The sequence below is a fragment of the Salvelinus alpinus genome, chromosome 5 (assembly GCF_045679555.1).
Source record: "Salvelinus alpinus chromosome 5, SLU_Salpinus.1, whole genome shotgun sequence".
NCBI classification, from domain to species: domain Eukaryota; kingdom Metazoa; phylum Chordata; class Actinopteri; order Salmoniformes; family Salmonidae; genus Salvelinus; species Salvelinus alpinus.
In genome coordinates, this window is record NC_092090.1 from 24,718,628 (window position 1) to 24,739,165 (window position 20,538).

A 20,538-nucleotide genomic window follows, 5' to 3' on the forward strand; every position below is an offset into this window, starting at 1 on the left:
AATTTTTCAGTACAGAGGCTGAGGCAGACAAGTCATGTTATTATAATGTTGTCTAATGAGAGCCATAGAAAAACCCCTAGTGAAGATCTAGTGCCAGTGTTTCACCTCTAGATGGCAGTGTTGTAATACATTCACAACAACTACACTGACGTCATACTAGCACCGGTTAAGGAAAGAGGGATGATACCTAGTCAGTTGTACAACTAAATGCCACAGCATTCTGCAGCGATACGCCATCCCATCTGGTTTGCGCTTAGTGGGACTATCATTTGTTTTTCAACAGGACAATGACCCAAAACACACCTCCAGGCTGTGTAAGGGCTATTTGACCAATGAGAGTGATGGAGTGCTCCATCGGATGACCTGGCCTCCACAATCACCCGACCTCAACCCAATTGAGATGGTTTGGGATGAGTTGGACCGTAGAGTGAAGGAAAAGCAGCCAACAACTCAGTATATGTGGGAACTCCTTCAAGACTGTTGGAAAAGCATCATGAAGCTGGTTGAGAGAATGTCAAGAGTGTGCAAAGCTGTCATTAAGGGTGGCTACTTTGAAGAATCTAAAATATATTTTTATTTGGTACTACATTATTCGATATGTGTTATTTCATAGTGTTGATGTCTTCACTATTATTCTACAATGTAGAAAATAGTAAAAATAAAGAAAAACCCTTGAATGAGTAGGTGTGTCCAAACCTTTGAATGGTACTGTATGTGCGAACTGTTTAGACTGGGAAGCATACGGTAAGGTTTACAAGGAACCATCAGAAATAACAAATATTGTATAGTATTTTATACTGTTAGAAAATAAGTGTTACAATGGTTGAGATGGTATGAGTAAGACTCACGAGGTGAAGGATATGGCACACACATTTAAGAATAAATTATATTTATTGATAAATGAATCATCGAATACACCAGTCTTCATCCTGTGATAAAAAATATTCAGTCTTGATTGGGAGTAACAACAGAAATACAGAAGACATGCTTACAGAGACCGATCCATATGCATGGCCATGAGACAGTAAGGGAGCTAACAGAAGGACATTGCAGAGGCTGTCTGGGTGTTCCTAACACTGGAGTCATTGGGGACGTTCCAGGTCGTCTTCATTGCAGTCACACTGCTCAGATTGTCAGATCTTACCTCCTGGGTCGCTAGTATTCATTAGTTACATTACACACCGTAGGAAAATGTCTTGCAAAGAAAAAATTAAGTTAAGGTAGTCCCTCCCTGTTTGTTTCTTCAGTTTGGTTTCTAGTGAATACGACCCCTGGAGACATGTTTGCACATCTCCGGAACCACACTGATATGATATTGCTATTGATTTATAGAGATCTTTCGAGATGTGCAGCATGACTGCAACAACCTGGAACGCACCCATTGCAATCAACACTGAGCTGCATGCTACTGCTACACCATATTCTCATCATCATCTCATCCCGTGCATTAAGAAGCTAGGTTCACCAGTATAACGGTAGGTAGGCTAATCATGAAAAACATGTCACTTGAATATCCAGTGATCCTATATGGAAAGACAGAACACATCAAAACAAAACAAAAAACATCACTTACTTTTTCTGTCTGTAGCTGCCCACATTGATTTCAACATTTCATTATTTTCAAATGTTTTCATTATTGCTCAAATAAGGTTGTATTGTTTGTCATACACATTGAACTGAAAATCAAAGTTGCGATCTGAGGTATAAAAATCTAAATCTTCTGCCTTGACTGGCCTTCCACAACGTCAAACAAAATCAATCACTTTAATCTAATACACCAATCAGGTACCAACCACTTGTCATTATCTTAATATTGCTGCATAGCAGACCACATTAATTCATAAATCTATATTATTTATTAAACCCACCATACACTAGTCTATTGAGGGATTATAACATTTAAACAATATACATATGTCTGATAGGATTGTACTGATGCAAAACCAAATGATGATGTAGAAAGATACTTTTATCTTGAGTCTATGAAGGGTTGCAAAATTTCTGGTCACTTTCCCAAAATTCCAGAATTCCTGGTACGAGAATTACAGATTTTCTGCTTATTCCCTCCCGTTTCCAGTAATCTTCCAACTGGGATTCCTGGAAAGCATGGTAATTTGTGGACATTTTCCAGAATTTTTCAACCCTAAATCGATGCTATTCCCTCTCTCAACTTGTTTATTCTAAGCCAACAGATAGAGTGCTGGCTAAGGACAATATAATAGAAGCTTGTAGTGATTATCATTGTCCTGTTCTGCAGCTCTTCACTAGTCAACCCTCTCCCAAATCCTCCTCAGGAACTCTAGCTCTCATGTGAAGTACCACTGAGGCTGCAGAGAGGTATCTTTGGTAGACATGTAAAGACAGTGTGAAAATGAGAGTGTATAATGCTCCCTTAGGTGGATTTGGAGGTAAACCTGACAAAAACTTTCCCTGGCCCAGGTTAAACCGATTCCTAGACTACAAAGCACTTTGAATGGAGATGCACCATTAAGGATGCCATAGCTCAGGTGTAGGCTTAATATGGGTCCAGGAAACCGTCCCTGAATCTCTAACTACTCTGCTTATTTCTTTTAAAATTCTAGTCCTCATCTGAATCACTGCGCAAAAAAAGTATAATTTTCAATGATAAAAAATAACACTAGTTCAGTTAAAATAGGTTATACAAGGAAAACTCTAAATATAAGGAGACTCTACTTTGTACAAAATAATTCAGCAGGACTTCAATATATTCAACATTTTAAAATAACCCAATGCATTAGCACAACTACAAGTTGAAATGTATTTTTCACCTAGGCATGTTCACAGCAGGCATGTTCATTTTCTTATACCTTTGGAAAATAACCAGAATTATTTATTTCAAAGTGCACATTTAATAAACTAAAATGTACCATATCCAACTTTAAAATACTCATAGTTTTTATCATTATATTATTGCACATCTAGTCAGTGTTTTCAAGAGGTTGGCCACTGTGTTCTACCCCCTACTGTACTTTCCAGGTCACATAATAATAACAAAGAACACCATTGCATCTAGTTTGATTGATCTTTTTTTTAAAGTTTCTTTAAAAAACTCATGATTGCTAGTTTTTATACATTGATTAAAATAATTGGTAACAGTATTCTATCTGATGCCATTTGAAATCAGAAAATACAACAATTCCATTAATTTGGTTTATAGTTTTGATGTACTGTATGACTGTCTCTTGATTGTTCCATGCCAATTTGTAATGATGGTTAATTAACAAACAAACTATAAACCAAGTTTAGGACACCCACAGTCATTACACAGATATTCTTCAACTTTCTTACAAGACAGTATAGTACACTGAGTGTACAAAACATTAAGAACACCTACTCTTTCCATGACATAGACTCACCAGGTGAAAGCCCCCCTTATTGATGTCACTTGTTTAATCTACTTCAATCAGTGTAGATGAAGGGGAGGAGACAGGTTATAGAAGGATTTTTAAGCCTTGAGACAATTGAGACATGGATTGTGTATGTGTGCCATACAGAGGGTGAATGGGCAAGACAAAAGATTTAAGTGCCTTTGAATGGGGTATGGTAGTAGGTGCCAGGCACACCAATTTGTGTCAAGAACTGCAACACTGCTGGGTTTTTCATGCTCAACAGTTCCCCATGTGTATCAAGAATGGTCCACCACCCAAAGGACATCCAGCTAACTTGACTGTGGGAAGCATTGGAGTCAACATGGGCCAGCATCCTTGTGGAACGCTTTCAACACCTTTTTGAGTTCATGCATCGGCGAATTGAGACTGTTCCTAATGTTTGGTATTCTCAGTGTATATGTACAGTACCAGTCAAAAGTTTGGGCATACGTACTCGTTCAAGGGTTTTTCTTTATTTTTTTTATTATTGTCTACATTGTAGAATAATAGTGAAGACATCAAAACTATGAAATAACACATGTAATAACCAATAAAGTGTTAAACAAATCAAAATATATTTTAGATTTTAGATTCTTCAAAGTAGCAACCCTTTGCATTGATGACAGCTTTGCACACTCTTGGCATTCTCTCAACCAGCTTCACCTGGAATGCTTTTCCAACAGGAGTTCCCACATATGCTGAGCACTTGTTGGCTGCTTTTTCTTCATTCTGCAAAGGGTGGCTACTTTGAAGAATGTAAAATATATTTTTATTTGTTTAACACTGTTTTGGTTACTAAATGGTTCCATATATGTTATTTCATAGTTGTGATGTCTTCACTATTATTCTACAATGTAGAAAATAGTAAAAATAAAGAAAACTCTGGATGAGTGTTGTGAGTAGGTGTGTCCAAACTTTTGAATGGTACTGTACATTCAAAAACGTTTCTTTTTACATCTTCTATTGAATATAATATCTTTGTTTCTTTTTCAGACTCCAGACTTCAGTACTCCTGCCAGTAGAAATGTTTCCCCTCCAATAGCAGCCCAAATGAAAGTTTCAGCAGCATTAGAATGATTATCATGAATGTTTTAGATGTTGACCCCAAATGAGTAAAAGGCATGGTTTTTCATCTCTCTCTCTCATCCTTTCTCAGCTCAAACTCATTGGACAGTACACAACTCAACACTTCACACCTCTGTTTTTATATCAATGTCAAATCTAATATATTTGTATCCATCTTAATTTTATACAGTTTTTTTCTCTCTTACAATTGATGTTCATATGAAGTAATAGAAAATAAAGGCAACTGTTGTTGTTTTGTTGGTTGAATAATATGTGTTTCCTCCCAGGCCTATAACAGACCTCAGATGTCTCATTTTATGTCGTTTTATAACTCTGTTGCCTTGTCTCTTGGTAAAAAATAAAGTACCTTGAAATGACCTGAATTTCCAAAGTAAAACATGAGCTCAGAAAATGTCCTCCGTTCAGTCTGATGGTTAGAAAAAGGAAGAGGGTCAGCGAAGGGGGCGGTCCTTGGCTTGTAACAGGAAGTGACTTGAGGGAGAAGCTTGTAGGCTATTTCCCTTTCAGATGGAGCAGCCCTCCCTTCCTGTCTACAGCCTTTCTTTACTTTCTCCTATCCTCCCTCCATCCTTCGCGTATGTCCTCTCAGAGGAGGCCTCTTTTTCATTCACTCCTCTTTCTCTCCCTCCATCGCTCAGTCTTTCTCACTTGTCTATAAGGAAGCCACCCATCCAGCGGAACTTGCAGGCAACCCACCGTCTGAGAGGGCAGAAATACTCAAAGTGGAACTGCTGGAACTCAGGCGTCTTGCGTATGTCCCGGAGGAAGGCGATGTCCAGGTCAGACTCAGTCAGCATGATGAGGAGGGAGAGCAGGGCAAACAGCAGTCCCATGGTCACCAGGAACATACGCAACACACTCAGGATGAACTTATGTAGCTCCTGCACCTCGTTGTTAGGGAGAGACTTCCTGGTCCGACCCAGCCGAAGCACTCTGCCGTCGGGGCCAAACTCAGCCACCTGTCCCTCAGGAGTCCCGGCCTCCGACTCCTCCTCTTCGATGCTGCAGGGGGCTCCATTAGGGTGGCGCGCCACGGCTAGCTCCAGGCTGTGTTCGGCCGTGGGGGTGGGCAGCACACTGTCCGAGGGGCAATAGGCCTCGTCAGAGATGACCCGCTGGGATGACCCGCCCTCGCCGGCATCTGTTGTGTGGTGACGGTGTCGCGGCATGAAGGAGTCGCCGTGGGAGACAGAACGCACAGGTGTGGAGTGGGCGGAGTCTCGTAGGGACTCCAGGCCTGAAAGAGATAGAGATAGTAGAAGAAACATCAAACTCAGAGCTGTGAAAATGTATCCCATCATAAAGACAATGAGCAACAACTCCTATTACACAACTAGTGAATCCACATAACACATATCAGTGTACCATGGAACAAAACTACACATTGGGGCAGAGAGATATTGTGTCTCTCAGTTCAGTGTTCAGATCTAGTTATTCATGTCAATCCCTGAGTCAGGAGACCTTTGGGATGAGAGGCAGGATCTACTCTGTAGCCCAGAGTGTTAATGTGAAAATAGAGAGCTCAGCTAGCCTTTAAAACGATCTAGGGGGAGAATCAGAGTCCTCATGGAGGATCATAGGTTTCACTCTCACACACATTCATTATAGGTTGTAGATACTACCTTGTCCTGCTAAATAGAATGATCAAGTCGAACACAGAGGAATAAAGGTGTTCTAATACAGTAGGCCCCTCTGACCTAAATATTCATGTTTCACCTCCATCACTCAGTCGCGTCATGCCATTGTTATGAACGTTCTCAACCCGGCCTCTATCGGTGGCGCCACAGTGGTGCCCTAAAATCCTGATAAACCCAGTCATTCTGGACGGAGGCAAACGACTGTTTAGTCTAAATTACACTATACTGCCTGCAAATACGATGATATTGCTAAAGTAGTCAAATGTTTAGTAGGAAACAACTTTTCCAGCATTATCATGTTGTCAAATTTACTTTAGACAAGGCAATGTTGTCATTAGCTAGCTAAGTTAATCAAAAATAGCTAGCAATGCTAACGATAGCTAGCTAAAATCCGGTGTCCACTCAATCTTAGCTAGCTAGCTAACGCTATACTACAGTCGTGGCCAAAAGTTTTGAGAATGACACAAATATAAATTTTCACAAAGTCTGCTGCCTCATGTTATGAAGAGTGATCAGATGAATTGCAATTAATTGCAAAGTCCCTCTTTGCCATGCAAATTAACTGAATCCCCCAAAAACATTTCCACTGCATTTCAGCCCTGCCACAAAAGGACCAGCTGACATCATGTCAGTGATTCTCTCGTTAACACAGGTGTGAGTGTTGACGAGGACAAGGCTGGAGATCACTCTGTCATGCTGATTGAGTTTGAATAACAGACTGGAAGCTTCAAAAGGAGGGTGCTTGGAATCATTGTTCTTCCTCTGTCAACCATGGTTACCTGCAAGGAAACATGTGCCGTCATCATTGCTTTGCACAAAAAGGGCTTCACAGGCAAGGATATTGCTGCCAGTAAGATTGCATCTAAATCAACCATTTATCGGATCATCAAGAACTTCAAGGAGAGCGGTTCAATTGTTGTGAAGAAGGCTTCAAGGCGCACAAGAAAGTCCAGCAAGCGCCAGGACCGTCTCCTAAAGTTGATTCAGCTGCTGGATCGTGGCACCACCAGTACAGAGCTTGCTCAGGAATGGCAGCAAGCAGGTGTGAGTGCATCTGCACGCACAGTGAGGCGAAGACTTTTGGAGGATGGCCTGGTGTCAAGAAGGGCAACAAAGAAGTCACTTCTCTCCAGGAAAAACATCAGGGACAGACTGATATTCTGCAAAAGGTACAGGGATTGAACTGCTGAGGACTGGGGTAAAGTCATTTTCTCTGATGAATCCCCTTTCCGATTGTTTGGGGCATCCAGAAAAAAGCTTGTCCGGAGAAGACAAGGTGAGCGCTACCATCAGTCCTGTGTCATGCCAACAGTAAAGCATCCTGAGACCATTCATGTGTGGGGTTGCTTCTCAGCCAAGGGAGTGGGCTCACTCACAATTTTGCCTAAGAACACAGCCATGAATAAAGAATCCTCGGAGAGCAACTTCTCCCAACCATCCAAGAACAGTTTGGTGATGAACAATGCCTTTTCCAGCATGATGGAGCACCTTGTCATAAGGCAAAAGTGATAACTAAGTGGCTCGGGGAACAAAACATCGATATTTTGGGTCCATGCCCAGGAAACTCCCCAGACCTTAATCCCATTGAGAACTTGTGGTCAATCCTCAAGAGGCGGGTGGACAAAAAAACAACACAAATTCTGACAAACTCTAAGCATTGATTATGCAAGAATGGGCTGCCATCAGTCAGGATGTGGCCCAGAAGTGAATTGACAGCATGCCAGGGTGGATTGCAGAGGTCTTGAAAAATAAGGGTCAACACTGCAAATATTGACTCGTTGCATCAACTTCATGTAATTGTCAATAAAAGCCTTTGACACGTATGAAATGCTTGTAATTATACTTCAGTATTCCATAGTAACATCTGACAAAAATATCGGCACATGTTTCCTTGCAGGTAACCATGGTTGACAGAGGAAGAACAATGATTCCAAGCACCACCCTCCTTTTGAAGCTTCCAGTCTGTTATTCAAACTCAATCAGCATGACAGAGTGATCTCCAGCCTTGTCCTCGTCAACACTCACACCTGTGTTAACGAGAGAATCACTGACATGATGTCAGCTGGTCCTTTTGTGGCAGGGCTGAAATGCAGTGGAAATGTTTTTGGGGGATTCAGTTAATTTGCATGGCAAAGAGGGACTTTGCAATTAATTGCAATTCATCTGATCACTCTTCATAACATTCTGGAGTCTATGCAAATTGCCATCATACAAACTGAGGCAGCAGACTTTGTGAAAATTAATATTTGTGTCATTCTCAAAACCTTTGGACACGACTGTACATCTAAAGTCAATCTGGCGACATCAAAATTATGAAAAAAGGTTTTCCTACTAATTATTTGCCTCATTTTGAATGGCATTGTATTTCCAAGCCACTTTGATGAAATCTTTATCATCGCTCATTGACGATGCATTGAGTAAATTGCTTAGTTGGGCATCAGTCCAAAACAAACATTCAAAAACATATTGTGACGAAACATGCAACCCATGAATACTTGGAATACCCCAACCAATCCTCTCCAAATGCTCCACTACACTGCTTCACATACACAACAGACAGGCAATGCAGCCACTGATGTCACTCTACAACACTACTAACATGACCTTAAACCAAATCAACTCAGAATCAAAGCCGTCGGCCATAACATTTACTCGAGACACCAGACCCAAACCAAATAATTCCGTCTAGCCACATGCCATCGTTCCATCTCTAACAAAAACAGGGAATCTGAGAAGGAAGAGGTTCCTCGAAGGCTTCTTGTGTTACCCCAGACTCCAGGGCCATGGCTTCCAAAGCTGTTTCAAAGCAATGTTACTAAGATCTGTAACACTAGATGGAGGAATCTGTGCCATGATGCCATGTGTAAGTGTAACCCTGGATGGTTTAGTAAGAGATTCTGAATCCTGTGCCATGATGATGAGGTCCTTTACCTTCGGAGGAGCTATCTGGCCTGTTGGAGCCATAACCAGGAGGTGTTACGCTCAGCCTGGTCGAAGCCTTGGAGGCCTCTGCGGACCCAAACCCAGAGGCTGAGGGTGCCCCAGGGAGGGCAGGGAAGATGGGTATGGCCCCCAGAACCTTGCCCATGAGTCTGGGCCCCAGCTGGAGGACGCGGACCTTCATATCACGGTAGCAGTGGTTGATCATGCACAGATGCACATTCACCTTGGTCTCGATCCGGATCAGGCATTTCACCATGGTGGCTGTTGAAGGAGTGAATAAGCGCACTGTACCGGCGTCCAAGTTACCACTGTCCTACAACTGCCCTACTAATGTCCTACCACCGTCCTACAACTGCCCTACCACCGTCCTACCACCCTACTCTTCCCCTGTGTCTGTCCGCTCTACTTTTGTCCCTTGTCCCCTGTCTGCTGTTGTCCCCTATCCCTTTGTCCTTGTGACTGGCGATGGCTGGCTACACTACACCACTCTGTCTCTACGACAGCCAGGCAGGCTGGGAGAGTGACTGGCAACATCCCGAGAGCAGGAATGTGGCGCAATTGCAGTGTGGTTATCCTACCCCCCCACCCCCTAAAACTGCTACCCTTCTAACCATATGCTCCATAGTGACATACATGGAGAGGCCCTGACAGGAGGACTATTTTTAGGCTGATTATTATTACCACTGTAGATACCAATGAAGAACAGGAAAGGTTTGGACAGGGTTGGGGGTGTTCAATATCAGGACCTGTCATTGTACAATACAATACAATGCAACAGACATCATGTAGGTGAGTTGCTACTTCACGTTCCTGTTTATACTGTAAAAGGGACTGTGAATGTTCTTTACAAACCAGCATGGTGACTTTCTCCTGCCACAATAATACCTTACAGTTACAGCAACTCTTGAGAGAATTGCAAGAATGACAAAGGAGAATAGATAATTGGTGCAGCCTTTGGTGTGTGTGTGTGTGTGTGTGTGTGTGTGTGTGTGTGTGTGTGTGTGTGTGTGTGTGTGTGTGTGTGTGTGTGTGTGTGTGTGTGTGTGTGTGTGTGTGTGTGTGTGTGTGTGTGTGTGTGTGTGTGTGTGTGTGGATTATGGATAAGCCTGAATGACACACACAACTGTTGCTCTCTCATAGCAAAGGTACTACTCAGGTTACTGCTCAAGACAAGCTTTGTGCGTCAGTGTGTGTGTGTGTGTGTGTGTGTGGATTATGGATAAGTCTGAATGACACACACAACTGTTGCTCTCTCATAGCAAAGGTACTACTCAGGTTACTGCTCAAGACAAGCTTTGTGCATCAGTGTGTGTGTGTGTGTGCGTCAGTGTGTGTGTGTGTGTGTGTGTGTGTGTGTGTGTGTGTGTGTGTGTGTGTGTGTGTGTGTGTGTGTGTGTGTGTGTGTGTGTGTGTGTGTGTGTGTGTGTGTGTGTGTGTGTGTGTGTGTGTGTGTGTGTGAGTGTGTGTGTGTGTGTTAAAAGCCCCCAGAAAAGAGGCACTGTAAGGCTATAATCCATTCAGACACTAAAGCAGTGAAGTACCATAGCAGCATAGCAGCATAGACACGTTTAAATCTTATGGCAGCTGCTTTGTAAGGCACTTCTAAAGAAAATGTAGGGTTTAAAGTAGCTCTGCTAGCGGTGCAGATGCAATCTGGGACCAGTTTACTAATGGACTAAAATGCACTTTCAACGGAGATTATTCATTGAGCATACTTTTCAGTCCAGGAGTAAGCTTTATCTGGGTCTGGCAAACCAGCCATCTGTGTGCTATAACTTTTTGTTACACACATGACTAGACTTAATCCAGCCCTATCTATGTCTACTGTAAATTATTGTAACTGATGTGTGTGGAGAGGGGCCAGTGTGTGTTTTACCCTCCATGATGGAGATGTGTACAGCTCTCCGTCTTTGTCGGGGGACACTGGTCAGCCGTGGGCCGTGGGTGATGGAAGGACAGCTCCTACTGGGTACCAGACCAGCCCTGTGGAAACATGTTACATGTTGGGGTTATAGGCATACGCTCTTAGAAAAAAGGGTTCCAAAAGGGTTCTTCTGCTGTCCCCATAGGAGAACCCTTATTGATTCCAGGTAGAACCATTTTTGGTTAAAGGTAGGACCCTCTGTGGAAAGGGTTCTACATGAAACCGAAAAGGGTTCTATCTGGAAACAAATAGTTATTCAAAGAGTTCTCCTATGGGGACAGCTGAAGAACCCTTTTAGTTTCTAGATAGGATGATATATAGTGGAGGTAATTCAGCTGACAGTTTTATCCAAAGGGACTCAGTCCAGTAACATATAGTGTATATTCAGTATGTGGGCCATGTGGGAATCACACCATCTAGAGTTGTAAGCAACATGCTCAAACTAGGTGCCATGGGTAGCCCAATTCTGATACTGTTTTCAATAATTGGTCTTTTGACCATTCAGATCAGATCTGAAAAGGAGTGACATCAGTGGCTGCATTGTATGTCTGTTGTGTATGTGAGGCAGTGTAGTGGAGCATTTGGAGAGGATTGGAAAAGTGTGGAAAAAAGATCAGAATTGGGCTACCTGTCTAAACACAGCCATTGTGTAACTCAGACATCAAACTAACTGCCATGGTGTAACTCAGACATCAAACTAACTGCCATGGTGTAACTCAGACATCAAACTAACTGCCATTGTGTAACTCAGACATCAAACTAACTGCCATGGTGTAACTCAGACATCAAACTAACTGCCATGGTGTAACTCAGACATCAAACTAACTGCCATTGTGTAACTCAGACATCAAACTAACTGCCATGGTGTAACTCAGACATCAAACTAACTGCCATGGTGTAACTCAGACATCAAACTAACTGCCATGGTGTAACTCAGACATCAAACTAACTGCCATGGTGTAACTCAGACATCAAACTAACTGCAATGGTGTAACTCAGACATCAAACGAACTGCCATGGTGTAACTCAGACATCAAACTAACTGCCATGGTGTAACTCAGACATCAAACTAACTGCCATGGTGTAACTCAGGCATCAAACTAACTGCCATGGTGTAACTCAGACATCAAACTAACTGCCATGGTGTAACTCAGACATCAAACTAACTGCCATGGTGTAACTCAGATATCAAACTAACTGCCATTGTGTAACTCAGACATCAAACTAACTGCCATGGTGTAACTCAGACATCAAACTAACTGCCATGGTATAACTCAGACATCAAACTAACTGCCATGGTGTAACTCAGACATCAAACTAACTGCCATGGTGTAACTCAGACATCAAACTAACTGCCATTGTGTAACTCAGACATCAAACTAACTGCCATTGTGTAAATCAGACATCAAACTAACTGCCATTGTGTAACTCAGACATCAAACTAACTGCCATTGTGTAACTCAGACATCAAACTAACTGCCATGGTGTAACTCAGACATCAAGCTAACTGCCATGGTGTAACTCAGACATCAAACTAACTGCCATTGTGTAACTCAGACATCAAACTAACTGCCATTATGTAACTCAGACATCAAACTAACTGCCATTGTGTAACTCAGACATCAAACTAACTGCCATTGTGTAACTCAGACATCAAACTAACTGCTATGGTGTAACTCAGACATCAAACTAACTGCCATGGTGTAACTCAGACATCAAACTAACTGCCATGGTGTAACTCAGACATCAAACTAACTGCCATGGTGTAACCCAGACATCAAACTAACTGCCATGGTGTAACTCAGACATCAAACTAACTGCCATGGTGTAACTCAGACATCAAACTAACTGCCATGGTGTAACTCAGACATCAAACTAACTGCCATTGTGTAACTCAGACATCAAACTAACTGCCATTGTGTAACTCAGACATCAAACTAACTGCCATTGTGTAACTCAGACATCAAACTAACTGCCATGGTGTAACTCAGACATCAAACTAACTGCCATGGTGTAACTCAGACATCAAACTAACTGCCATGGTGTAACTCAGACATCAAACTAACTGCCATGGTGTAACTCAGACATCAAACTAACTGCCATTGTGTAACTCAGACATCAAACTAACTGCCATGGTGTAACTCAGACATCAAACTAACTGCCATGGTGTAACTCAGACATCAAACTAACTGCCATTGTGTAACTCAGACATCAAACTAACTGCCATTGTGTAACTCAGACATCAAACTAACTGCCATTGTGTAACTCAGACATCAAACTAACTGCCATGGTGTAACTCAGACATCAAATTAACTGCCATGGTGTAACTCAGACATCAAACTAACTGCCATGGTGTAACTCAGACATCAAACTAACTGCCATGGTGTAACTCAGACATCAAACTAACTGCCATTGTGTAACTCAGACATCAAACTAACTGCCATGGTGTAACTCAGACATCAAACTAACTGCCATGGTGTAACTCAGACATCAAACTAACTGCCATGGTGTAACTCAGACATCAAACTAACTGCCATTGTGTAACTCAGACATCAAACTAACTGCCATGGTGTAACTCAGACATCAAAAGCACCAAGGCTCACCTGTGAATCTCTGGAGGTTCACGTTTTATTTTGGCACTTTGCTCCATCACTTCCTTAGCAACCCTGCCACTGAGAACCAACACAGAGACAAAACATAACCCTCAACCGTGCATTATCACCAAAAACTTAACTGAAGGATCTTCAAAACGTTACTTATAGCCAGTACATGTATTTACCTGTATCTGAATCTACTTCCTTTGAAGAACAGATTACTGCTGGACACTGTTCTGACCTGGCTGGACTTGTCCAACCTGTGAGTGAACAGAGACAAAGAGATTTAGCAATGTAATAACATTGTAATAATAGCACATACACTACTGGTCAAAAGTTTTAGAACACCTACTTATTCAAGGGTTTACTTTATTTTTTACTATTTTCTACATTATAGTGATGACATCAAAACTATGAAATAACACATGGAATCATGTATTAACCAAAAAAGTGTTAAACAAATCAAAATATATTTTATATTTGAGATTCTTCAAAGTAACCACCCTTTGCCTTGATGGCAGCTTTGCACACTCTTAGCATTCTCTGAACCAGCTTCACCTGGAATGCTTTTCCAACAGTCTTGAAGGAGTTCCCACATAAGCTGAGCACTTGTTGGCTGCTTTTCCTTCACTCTGCGGTCCGACTCATCCCAAACTATCTCAATTTGGTTGAGGTCGGGTGATTGTGGAGGCCAGGTCATCTGCTGCAGCACTTCATCACCCTCCTTGGTAAAATAGCCCTTACACAGCCTGGAGGTGTGTTGGGTCATTGTCCTGTTGAAAAACAAATGATTGTCCCACTAAGCACAAACCAGATGGGATGGTGTATCGCTGCGGTAGCCATGCTGGTTAAGTGTGCCTTGAATTCTAAATAAATCACAGACAGTGTCACCAGCAAAGCACCCCGACACCATAACACCTCCTCCTCCATGCTTTACGGTGGCAAATACACATGCGGAGATCATCCGTTCAACCACGTCACGTCTCACAAAGACACGGCAGTTGGAACCAAAAATACCCAATTTGGACTCCAAAGGACACATTTCCACTGGTCTAATGTCCATTGCTCGTGTTTCTTGGCCCAAGCAAGTCTCTTCTTATTATTGGTTTCTTTGCAGCAATTTGACCATGAAGGCCTGATTCACACAGTCTCCTATGAACAGTTGATGTTGAGATGTGTCTGTTACTTGAACTCTGTGAAGCATTTATTTGGGCTGCAATTCCTGAGGCTGGTAACTCTAATGAACTTATCCTCTGCAGCAGAGGTAACTCTGGGTCTTCCATTCCTGTGTCGGTCCTCATGAGAGCCAGTTTCATCATAGCGCTTGATGGTTTTTGCGACTGCACTTGAAGAAACGTTCAAAGTTCTTGAAATGTTCCGTATTGACTGACATTCATGTCTTAAAGTAATGATGGGCTGTCGTTTCTCTTTGCTTATTTGAGCTGTTCTTGCCATAATATGGACTTGGTCTTTTACCAAATAGGGCTATCAGCTGTATACCACCACTACCTTGTCACAACACAACTGATTGGCTCAAACTCATTAAGAAGGAAAGATATTCTACAAATGATCTTTTAAGAAGGCCTGTTAATTGAAATGCATTCCAGGTGACTACCTCACGAAGCTGGTTGAGAGAATGCCAAGAGTGTGCAAAGCTGTCATTTTAAAGAATCTCAAATATAAAATATATTTTGATTTGTTGAAAACTTTTTTGATTACTACATGATGTGTTATTTCATAGTTTTGATGTCTTCACTATTATTCTACAATGTAGAAAATAGTAAAAAGAAAGAAAAACCCTCGAATGAGTAGGTGTTCTAACACTTTTGACCGGTAGTGTACATTGTATCATATATTGATTGATTGATTAAATTACTGATAGTCAGTGTAACTCACTTGTAGAAAGCCTGATTCTCAACTCCACACTTCCACAGGTGTTTACAGGCCTCAGGTGTAGGTGCAAAATATGTCAAGATGATCTTCTTGTCCTGCAGTGAGTATACACATGTAGGTTTGCATATGCACATCTAAGTATGACAGAGTATGCACATCTTGTATTTCACATCTTCTGACTTGGCTACCAAAACCATAGAAATAGAATGAATAGAACGGGTTTGGAAGCTCTTACCCTGGCATTTGACTGGTAAACTCATGGGTACACTTGCAATGGCTGCCTGGTATTGTGATGCAATAATGTACATGGTATTTTGGAATGTTCTATAAACTGAGGCTGGATTGCCATGGTAATGCAGAATGTTCATTCAAATGATGCTAACTGATGTGGCTCATGCAATGGAATACATTTTTTGTAATGACAGTTGAGTTGACTCAAATCACAGCACAGATTGAAGGGTACACTTCCTGCTTTTACTTTCTGGCATGGGTACACACAAAATGGCTGCCAGTCCACCAATTAAGCAATCATTGACTTGAATGGAGACACCACTTCTATTCATTCTATTTCTATGAACGAGACTACAATGAGTACACATTTATCTATCAACAATGGACCCCCATCTTATGTCCAGTTAAGTCATTAACTTCTCTATTACGGCTAAATTACACCTTCTCCCCAAAGGCCATTTCCAATGCATAAAACAGGTTTATCTACATGAATTTCACTGTGTAATTCCAGAGCAGAAAGGGACCCATTTTAATAATGCATGTCATGGAACCCACCTCTTTCTGATTTGCATATATATGGAATGTCTTTGCCTCAAACTTCAGCTTTGTCACCTCGTCCCTACCCACCAAGACAAGACAAGACCAGTCAAAACCGAACAGAACAGTGAGAAGAGTTGAAATATTCATTGTGACCAACTGGCAGATTAGAACAGCTCTGTTTTCTAGTCAGGAGGGACAAATAGGTTTAGGTCTGAGACTGAGGGATTCTGGACTGCCAGGTTAAATAGAACAATTGCTAACGACAGGCAAGCCAAATGTCGCACGTTTTATGCAACAACTACACACTTACATCTCTTACATTGTATGCAACTATTTCTGTCTGTAAAACAATGAAGGCTTGACAAAAGTTATGACTATGCTAACCATATTATTACTCACCACTTGAGGAAATGGACTCTCCTGTTCCCCTGCAGGACAGTGAAGCCAAACGGAGTGAAGGCCAGGAAGGCAGGGTTCCCTGACACATCCTGACACAGACACAACACAAGTATTGAATACACGGTGTATGTTGTTGTACAGATGTCGGATCTTAACTTGATCACTCTTTTGTCGCAGAGAATTTTCCTGCTACATCAGGATATTCAAATTCAGAGCCTTGTGAGTCCCTGAAAAGTAGCAGTTGAGTCAATGGGACCAGGGCATGCCATCAAAATTATTTTCTCACTCGCTCAAACGCTAGGCCTAGGTCCTATTACTGCAACACTCAAATGTACCAAAATATATTTGAAATGCAACCATACACATCAACAACCACCATTTTATATAGCTTATAGGCTACGACATACAGTACAAGGGTCAACTATATCCCTTATATACAAACACCGCTTCCAGCTGTCCCCTGGCGGCGATTTTAAATATTTCTTCATTATTCAAATCCTCCTGCTGCAGGATTATTTTCCTCCTGCGACGAAAGGTGTCAAATTAAGATCCGACATCTGTATGTCATGTACAACTGGCCTCACAAACAGAATAGCAAAGAAATCATATTGTATTAAATGAGGTTCAGGCTGTACTGGAATCAATAGAGAGCTAAAAGGACTGCCAGTGCAGAGCTATAATGAACCCTTCTCTTCTCATGGTGTTTGTACCTTGCAGGGGTGAGGGTCCACACCATACGTCTCCAGCTCCTGGGCCTTCTGCAGGAAGTTCAGCTCTGACTCTTCTGGAGTCTGTCCTCTGGGAGATGAGGACAAAACATCAGTCTACTGGGACTCGACAGATTACTGTGGGGTGGGCTGTGTGATGATGGATGAAAAAGGTTCCAGCGGTGAGCTAATGATTTGTAAAGTGAATTTTGTTTCATTCATTTCAGTGAGTGAAAGATGAGAGAGACCAACACTAGAGGGAAGCAGAGGTAAGATCCTGTAGATGGTCTACAGTAGTAGAGTCTGTATATATGAATACTGCATATACTGTGAAGGGGGGAGGGGAGAGAGAGAGAGAGCCTCTTGAGGGTGATGTGATGTTCAGCTGACTGGCAGAGTTGTCCCAGGTTGCCACAAACTAATGACACAGCAGTACAGTACTGAGAAATACACACACACCCACACACCCGCACACGCGCACACGCACACACACACTCATAAGGTCACTGCGGTCCCTTCACCCACTATCCATAAGCAGGAAGAGTTGGACAAATAGCAGCTAGGAAAATATTGTATATTCAGCATATGATGTGGATATGAAATTGCATATCTACGGCTTAGCTAGGGTCATGCATAATGTATCTCATCAACATATCTATTTTCATCATGGATGTAACATTCTATCTAGGAGAGATAGGATGATCTTGTATCAAATTAGGCCCACAATCATCATGCTGATGATGACACTATATTCAATTACAAGCGCTAAGTCAAATATCATAATCATCTGGTAGAGAGAGAGAGAGAGAGAGAGAGAGAGAGAGAGAGAGAGAGAGAGAGAGAGAGAGAGAGAGAGAGAGAGAGAGAGAGAGAGAGAGAGAGAGAGAGAGAGAGAGAGAGAGAGAGAGAGAGAGAGAGAGAGAGAGAGAGAGAGAGAGAGAGAGAGAGAGAGCGGAAAGAGAGGGAAAGAGAGGGAGAGAGGAGACTAGTGGGATGGATGATGTCTATGTTCAGAATCAGGTGTGCATGGAGACTACAGACAGAGACTGAGTGAACTATGTGTCAAATAAAATCACAATGAGGAGTGTGACAGGTGTCACCTTACATTAGTTCTGTCTTGTGGATGTCAGAGATGCGTCTCTCCAGCTTCTCTGAGTGTTTAGGGAAGAACTGGAACTTAGAGCTGTAGCCCTCAGGATGCTTTCCAGGATCATAGTCACCAACCTCAGCTGGGGGAGGATGGAGAACACAGGAGACAACAGAAACAACTTTACCTGTGATGTCTGTAACACACACAAATACATTACTGGGAAGACCTATGTAACCCATATGACATAAAGCATAGTGACCTGGTTGTTATAAACCACATGTATTGTGGTCATGGTATATACCGTCAGAGCTTCTCTTCTATATCTCTGCTATAGGTTAACCAGGCTGTTCTACTGCTGTTCTTTCATGCAGCCCTGAGATTCTGTAAGAGCCAGGCCCAGACAATCAGACAATGGCGGCCTTGTCTCTGTGTGGCAGGGGAGCAGGAGAGCCAAGCCTTAAATCAGCTGCCTGAATGCCAATGAGGATGCTGCCACAGTGCTGGAGGCTACAGCCTGAGCTCTAGACCTATACCTCCACTACACTACCTCAACTCACACACTCACATCACAATGAAAACAGTAGGTGACAGTGGTATTTTTCCATTAAGTCTTATAACAAACACCTTTATAAAACCCTCTTAGGCCTCACTCCCCCCTATCTGAGATATCTACTGAAGCCCTCATCCTCCACATACAACACCCGTTCTGCCAGTCACATTCTGTTAAAGGTCCCCAAAGCACACACTTCCCTGGGTCGCTCCTCTTTTCAGTTCACTGCAGCTAGCGACTGGAACGAGCTGCAACACACACTCAAACTGGACATTTTTATCTCAATCTCTTCATTCAAAGACTCAATCATTTACTCTTACTGACAGTTGTGGCTGCTTTGTGTGATGTATTGTTGTCTCTACCTTCTTGACCTTTGTGCTGTTGACTTTGCCCAATAATGTTTGTACCATGTTTTGTGCTGCTACCATGTTGTGTTGCTACCATGTTGTTGTTATGTTGTGTTGCTACCATGTTGTGTTGTCATGTGTTGCTGCCTTGCTATGTTGTTGCCTTAGGTTTCTCTTTATGTAGTGTTGTGAAGTGTTTTGTCCTATATTTATATTGTATTTAAAAAAAAAAATAAGAACTTGTTCTTAACTGACTTTCCTAGTTAAATGAAGGTTCAATAAAATAAATAGTCTAGAAAAACATGGGGTTGCTGTGGTCCATTTACCTTGTAGTATGTAGGCAGCCAGCATGGCAGCATCCGACGTCTTACACAGGAGACGACCGTGGTACAGATCTCTCTTGATCTGTAGGAAGACTAGATATCTGCAAAGGAATATCAGAAACTGTGTTTTTTGGTCCACTCCAAACAAGCAAAGAGATGTACTGAACCTAAATGATTTGTTTCTAATTTCTTTCATTCCATTTGTAGCTCCATTTAAAGGGATGAGTGGGTCATACAGACGGCCCAAAAGAGCCCTGATCTTAAATTCCCAGACGATGTTCTTCCCTTAACTCTTTGTTCGTTTGTTGGTTGTTTGGAAAGGGTTTGTAGAGGAGAGGAGTGTTTGAGATCGACAGTGTTTGGTAAAAGGAAGGCCTGTGGCAAATAATGGCGCGTGTCTCTGAGTCTGTCTCTGCTCCTTCCTGCCTCTAGCCTACAGGGCCCAGGAGACCATTCCATTCCCAGCTAAAGCACAGCCACTTCCACAGCCCAACACAGAGGGGACTTCACCTTATCTGGCCCTTCTCTTAATTGGAACCTTTTATCTCTCAGGTTGAGGAGATAGTGAATAATTTTCTTCCTCAGAGATCTGTCGACATGAGACTCTTCTATAAAGCAGGATGATGAAATAACTTTTCCACTTCTACTAGTTTGAGTCAAACAGTCCCCTGGTTGCTCCTGGGTTGTTCTACACAGGATGACAAAACAACTTCACGTGGAGAAGGCTTCCTCTCCAATTCAATATCAAATAGGTTAGAATCCTGCTGGAAAGTAAACGGCACAATAGATAAAACTGTCTACAGGCAACTCCATGTGTCCAGGTGTGTTAAGACATGAGAGGAAAAGCGCCATTGTCAGGGATGTTTTGGTGCAGGAATATCAGCA

At 42.2% G+C, this 20,538-nt stretch overlaps 1 protein-coding gene across 2 annotated transcripts in view; it reads right to left on the bottom strand.

Annotated features, from left to right (window-relative positions):
* Positions 1–872: 872 nt before the first annotated feature.
* The window catches only part of LOC139575792 (FERM domain-containing protein 5-like), a 166,363-nt gene continuing 146,697 nt past the window's right edge, over positions 873–20,538 (bottom strand). Inside the window, exons 5-14 of one of the 2 annotated variants that reach the window (XM_071401097.1) lie at positions 19,657–19,754; positions 18,449–18,572; positions 17,347–17,434; positions 16,637–16,725; positions 16,253–16,316; positions 15,470–15,561; positions 13,759–13,833; positions 13,583–13,651; positions 10,932–11,038; positions 873–5,712 (exon numbers count right to left, since the gene is read on the bottom strand). In XM_071401097.1, coding sequence (XP_071257198.1) covers positions 5,120–5,712; positions 10,932–11,038; positions 13,583–13,651; positions 13,759–13,833; positions 15,470–15,561; positions 16,253–16,316; positions 16,637–16,725; positions 17,347–17,434; positions 18,449–18,572; positions 19,657–19,754 — 1,399 coding nt within the window. In that variant the 3' untranslated portion in view covers positions 873–5,119. The remainder of the gene's footprint in view (positions 5,713–10,931; positions 11,039–13,582; positions 13,652–13,758; positions 13,834–15,469; positions 15,562–16,252; positions 16,317–16,636; positions 16,726–17,346; positions 17,435–18,448; positions 18,573–19,656; positions 19,755–20,538) is intronic. The other variant, XM_071401098.1, reaches the window with a different exon arrangement.